Source organism: Anarrhichthys ocellatus, unplaced genomic scaffold, assembly GCF_004355925.1.
Source record: "Anarrhichthys ocellatus isolate YVR2014 unplaced genomic scaffold, GSC_Weel_1.0 scaffold144, whole genome shotgun sequence".
NCBI lineage: Eukaryota > Metazoa > Chordata > Actinopteri > Perciformes > Anarhichadidae > Anarrhichthys > Anarrhichthys ocellatus.
In genome coordinates, this window is record NW_022280174.1 from 431,141 (window position 1) to 437,717 (window position 6,577).

Here is a 6,577-nt window from a genome sequence, read left to right on the forward strand (position 1 = left end):
TGTGTGTGTGTGTGTGTGTGTGTGTGTGTGTGTGTATTAGTAAAAGAGAAGGGAAAGGAACAAAACAAGATAAAATAAACACAAATTAACTCTCTCTAACTCTGCCCAGACTCTATTTCGCCTTACGGTACGATGCAATCGTGGTGATTGAGGTGGGGGGGGTTCTTCTGAGGGGTTCTTCTGAGCTTCGTTGGGCCCAGGCAGCGCGGCTGCGTGCCGCGGGAGGTGTTCTCTCGGTAGGAGAGATTCGCTGTCGTCTGGATATGGGATTTTCGCGTCCTTATGTCCGGAGCAAACGAGGCGCTTGGTGGAGAGTGGAGAGTGGAAGTTCTCTCTCTCTCTTTCTGAAGAAGTCTTGCTTCTTCACTTCTGCAGGAATAAAAGGGTTCGCTCCGTGGATACGAACAAAGATAAAATAGATAAAATAGACAGTTTGGTGAATTCGGCCAGCGAATATAAACTGTTAGAGACCTAGGATTTGGTTGAAAAGGGAAACAACGTTGGTGTGCTCCCTAGCTCGACGGAGGTCGAAGGGGAAAAAGCGTTGAGGTGGGGGTTGCTGGTTGTTTTGTAGAACGGTGGCTGAACCACAGGGGTCCTGGGGTGTCTTGGCTCTCGGCCAATTAGATTGCAGCGCTGCTTTCAGGTAACTTCAGGAACACATCGTTTTTTGGGGGATGAAACTTACACCCTAATGTGAATTTCTTCAGAGCTGGGGGTTTGGTGCTCAAACTACAATCAGGATGAAACCTTTGCTTGCAAAAGGGAAGGCCTGACTCTCTTTGTTCCACAGCACATGTCGAAGCCATATAGTCAGATCCCAACATAAAGCTGGAAACCATCTTAGGAAAGAAACTGAATGTATATTTCCCAAAATGCTGAACTACTCATCTCAAACTACTTCATATGCATGTACAGCATAATAATTTGTTTTTATGAATTTATTATAATTATTTTAATGTCAACAACACCCACAAGAGATCACCAACATTATCACTGTAAGCACCGTGACATCTAAATGACAAACATGATAGCCAGTCTTCACGGAGCTCTGCATCTTTGCGTGTGAATATATAATCCATATATCTCTTAAATATTGCACAGTAATACTTTGTTTCTGACTCACTGTATGCATGCATGTCTAAATATACTGTGTGTCAGTTGTACTTGCTGAAGAGTGGCTTCATTGTCCTCCATGACCCCCAGTATTCAGTGCTGTAATCTCCATAATATGAATGAGGACAAAAGCCTCTCAGTCAGCCTGCTGACGGCTGCCCTGGTCCTATAAACCGTCCATACATGTGGGACGAAAGCTGCGTCAGAGGATGGCACTGAGAACATGCCATTGGTGTGTGACAGACAGTGGTACTTCTATGCACTGGCTGCAGTGACTTCATACCGCTGCTGCTGCCAATAGTCTTCTTGTGGCGTAAGGGCTTCTGGTGCGACAGTCTGGCTTCACACTCTGCCCAGTACCAAATCATAGATCAACCTGACCTCAACTTCCCCTATACAGTGTGCTATTCATAGATACCCAAGCCACAAGCACATTCAAACCGTGCACCTCAGTTTGACCAATATCACACTTCTAGTGCTGTTACTACTGCTAATGCTAGCGCGGTTACCACTGCTGATTATTATTACAGATTTGTAATCTTCATTAATCGTTTTGCATTTCAGATAGGTGAACTTCTTGTACAGCTGTTTGTGTTCAGACACTTAACCTTTGAGAGGTTTGGTTTACTTTGTTAAATGACTAAATGTATTTTTAGAGGAAAATGTTTCCCAAAATAAGGTATTGAAACAGTGACGTATCATTACCGCAGCAACGGACTGTATTTGCATTAGTTTAAAGACTAGACTTAAGAGTCTACAGCCATGCTAGCGGCTGTGTGTGGTTTTACCTAACGCTGGCATGGTGTCATGATGACATGTCAGTTTTTAGCCTCAGCTGCACTTTGTGTGGGAATGTTTTTAGTTTAGCAGGTATTACGTGATCAACCAAAGTTTTGGGCAAATTTAAATTTTGGCGTCACCAAGGTTGTTAAAATTCAGCCTGAGGGGAACATGAATGGACCAAATATCTTGGCAATCCATCCAACAGTTGTTGAGACATTTCCCTCAAAACCACCAATGTCAACCTGCAGTTTGCACTAGAGGAAAACTAGGGTGATCACCAAAGTCAATAGGTTTCATCCTCTGGGAACCATAATTGTCTTCATACCAAATGTTGTGCGAATACATCGAGCAGATGTTAAGATATTTTCAAAGAGAACTTTGAATTGCTGGTAACGAGGAGAATTCAGAGGATTACCAAAGTCATTAAGCTTCATCCTCTGGGTACCATGAATATCTGTACCAAAGTTCATAGAAATCCATCAAAAAGCTGTTGAGATATTTCTCTCTGGACCAAAGTGGTGGACGGACCAACAGACAAAGACACAGCCTTGTTGCAAAGGCAACAAGACACAAAATAGCAGTGCAAGAACAAGGCATCACCATGGTGCGAATAACATAAAGCACCAGTGAAGAGGTTGGGGAGGCTGTGTTGCTGTGTAATACAGCACAGAGCTTTCGAATCAGCCCCCCCCCCCCCCCCAACTACGTTACCAAGCAGCAACAGTGGATCTTTGACAAAAAAGGACACATTATGTTCACCGGGATGGAATTTCTATTGCAAGGATGTTTCAAGTCCCTGCAAGTTGATCTTCACACTGTAGTGACACCACTGACTGCTAAGGAAGGTGGAAAAGAATTAAAAACATTCAAAAATAAATTGTGTTTTTGTTTGTTCATGACAAACATTCTCCATTCCTTTAGTGGGTAGTGTATTTTTGACATACATGTTGAATAAATCAAGACATTTTACAATCAGTTTCTAATCAGCAAAGAAAATAACTTAAAGAACTTCTGGTCTCGAGTTCTAAACTTTAAAATGATGATAGAAGTTTCATCTATTAATGCAGGCATTCAGAAACGTACACCGTGGGAGATAACTGAGCCGAGACGAGACAGCTACTTCCTCTTTCTGGTTCACTAGTTCCCCCATCAGGTTCACGTTACTTTTATTTGTACCCGTAGGTAGACTTGGTTTGCAATAGAAGGCGAGGCATCCATCTCGACACACATTACAATCAACACAGACAACAAGACAAACATGATAAAAGTACACATCCTCTGCTTTATGGTTCTCTGCGCTTACATGACGATCTGCTTCTTCCTGTTAACCACGTCTCAGTCAAGTCATCAGAGAAACCAAAGTATGATACTTAAGCTATAAGCTAGTCTGCCGAATAAATGTGAAAATGGACTGCAATGGATATGTATGTTGGTGTGTTTTTTTTCAAAAAACATCTGAGATGCAAAAAATTATGAAATGCCCCATAAAATTGTACACACACCTTGAAGCAATCAACCATGAATACGGGATATAAGCAAATACTTGTATTGTAATGAAATACTGTTCATTACAGTACATTTCTTTAAAGGAAATTTGGATGATTAAAATCCAAAGTTAAGGCTTTAATGACAGTCGCTCGTCAACTCATGTCCCAAGTTGATATTTTGACCCGATGGTGTCGCTAGAGGAAAGTTCATGGAGGGTTCAGTCCTCTTGAAATCATACATGTGCTAAATCAGACCATTAGAATGTAATATTTTGTGCATGCATTCTGGTGACATTTAATAAACGGTCAGGTGGTCTCGAACAATGATGGACTCCCAGTCTTGACTGCCCATGACAAATTAGATCGAAATCTGTTCAGTAGTTTCTGAAGATTATTGTGGAGATTGTGTAATGTGTTTAATCAAGAAGAAATGTGTCTAAACAAAACAACCACAAATACACAAAATTACTTCCAAGAGACACAAAACTACAGAGATGTGTTATGACTACAAAGAGACACAACATACAAAAGAGACTCAACAACTATGACGTACTGTATGTGCGTCTTGCTCCTATGTAGAAGAGGTTGGGCCTTTTGTATGTCTTTGCCCAGGGGTCCATCGTCTCATAATCCACCCATGCAACCAAACCCTGATAAACTAAATTTCAATGTTTTTAAGTTAGCTGGCATATCAGGCAAGATGTGCTATTTATCTAGCTTTTAATTAGCTTAAGTAGATACTGTATGTTGTGAGCTGTTAAATGTGAATAGTACCATGGACATCAAAGACAGTCAGTGTAAACAAGATAACAACATTAGTTACCACAAGCTACCGGTCATACCAGACCAAGTACTTTGCAGCAAAACCCCTCAGTGCACTGAATCCAATTCAAACTGTCGCCTTAAAAATGTCACTGTCCCGCTCTAATGCTGTGCTTGGCTCTTGTATTGGGTCAGGGCTGTAGAAGCCAGTCTGCCTCAGTGCTAGCTCATTATTGACATGATAGGAGCATGCACTTGAAAGTGAGTGCTCATCAATAGTACATGAAAAGGCCTGGATTGTGTGGGAGCACATTGGCCTGCTCTTTATTGTCCTAATCTGATTTAAAAATGTTTCTGTGTGAATACTGCTCAACAATCTCTTCATTCTCATCACGTTTTCTTTGCAGTCGACCAAGTGAAGTTTGGGCCTCCGCTGAGGAAAGTCACTGAGCCTTATCCCGATTTGGTGAGGTTATTTTCCTGCAAGGTATTTTTGTGACAGATGTATACTGATGATATACATTAATATGACCATGGACTCTGTGTGTATCCCCCCCCCTTCAGCAGGGCTCCTATGATGATGACTGGAGTCTGTCTGGAGGCGAAGACAACTCAACGTAAGCCTTCTCTCTGTTTTCTTCTTCACGACTCTACTTTCATTCTGTTCTGGGAATGTTGTGCTTTTAAGCTGTCGAGATGTCACAGCTGTAAAGGATGCCTTCTTCGAAGCTATCAGTAATTCATCCTAGGACAACATTGGACAAACTACCCAAATTCCTCTCCTGTCAACGATACACTCTGATCATGTTTTTCAAGTGGCCAGTAGTGGCCCCGAATCCAAAGACTTCCTCCCAGCTTTAGAACTGTGTTAAATTCTAAATGGATCCCAACAGTGAACAGAGCATGGATGTTTCAAAGGGGACCTCCACTGATTTTACAACCTTGAGTTGGGAAATAATACTGCTTATATGAAAAAAGTAGTATGAAGCCTTAAGTGTCTCCAGAGGGAGCTGTGTGAAGTCTGATAAATGTCCTCAAGTGATGTCACACTTTCCATTCAGTGAATATCCAAACACAACTATTTTCGCCATTTGCTGCTATTAGTTGCCTACGTCCAAAAAGTTCTTTCGGCTTCCGTGTTTTACCAGTAAATCATCAATTCTCTTTAAGACTTTTTAAAACCTTTATCACAACCTGAAATGATGTGAAATTAGTTTGTCTTCGTCATTTTACAATTATTTTCTTTGTGTGTGCGTGTAGTGATTGTGTAAAATCTCTTCCTGGGAAAAAGAGTGTCATGTGACCTGCAATTTAAAGTGTGGCCGCGACATCAAAATTGCCAAATTGCTTTTCGGAGATTTGATAGCACTAATGTGCACTATAGCAAGTTCAGAGTGTATCTTTAATGACAGAATATGGGATAGAATAGTGTAGTCCTATGGACTGATGTAATGGGCTGATGTAATATGTTTTGTTATTGAAAGCAGCAGGAGAAGCAATGGTAGAATAATTTCTAATGTTAGATTAGATATTTAGCAATACTATTATTGGTAATATTTGTAGTATTCTATCAGTTATATTAACATTGTACTCACCAAAGTAGTCACTGAGATCTGGGAACACTTGTTGGTTGTAAACAAAGCAACAATTTATCAAGATAATCCAAACCACTGATGCCGTTCAGGGCTACGTGTAGCCCAGTGAGCCCTTCTGTAGTGACCGAAAGTACGACACTTCAATCAACCATGTTTCCCCTCGTCACTGTTGTAGTGACACCTGAATCACTAGGTTAGGGAAAATAGCTCAGCTAAATAAAAAAAATAGAAATGAAGATGTAATGAATGAGATATCTACATGTATTATTTCTGGCGGGCACAAAATTGAATGTGTGTAATGCAATTCCTTATTGTTTTTGGGGGCTGTCCATCTTTGCTTCCATTGCACACATTTTTTGGGAACATTTACTTTAAAATATAACACCTTTAGTCACGTTCTAAGAAATGTGTCGGGGAACAGATTCATTAGTGGAACCCTTAACCCACTGATAAGTCATTTTATAACCAGTAAATCACTTCTTGTTCAAAATGCTCCACGTAGGACTCCTAAACATAGTACTTCTAAAATTTTGTAAAAAGTTAGCAATTACCTAGGTGAGTACATTGTCATCATTACTGATGGAAATTATTGTGAAAACTAAGAAGAATAAAATCTGAGTTCTAATAAAGTGGAATTATCCTTTAGTTTGGCACAGGACATCAGCAGTCCTAATATCCTCGGACTAGTAGTGGACCCCCCTTTGTTGTGGGCCATTCAGGCCCGTAGTCAGATAAATACCAGGTGTTCCTGTTGCAGGAGCCTGTTGGAATGTGTGGAGCAAGCTCTGCAGCTGAGGTAGGCAACATCCATCAACTCCAGCCTCTCCTAACAGC

General features: G+C 40.9%; 1 protein-coding gene across 1 annotated transcript in view; it reads left to right on the forward strand.

Annotated features, from left to right (window-relative positions):
* Positions 1 to 6,577, forward strand: part of map4k2 (mitogen-activated protein kinase kinase kinase kinase 2) — a 41,177-nt gene that overhangs the window by 7,611 nt on the left and 26,989 nt on the right. Inside the window, exons 11-13 of the mRNA XM_031877695.1 lie at positions 4,556 to 4,614; positions 4,713 to 4,765; positions 6,501 to 6,539. Coding sequence (XP_031733555.1) covers positions 4,556 to 4,614; positions 4,713 to 4,765; positions 6,501 to 6,539 — 151 coding nt within the window. The remainder of the gene's footprint in view (positions 1 to 4,555; positions 4,615 to 4,712; positions 4,766 to 6,500; positions 6,540 to 6,577) is intronic.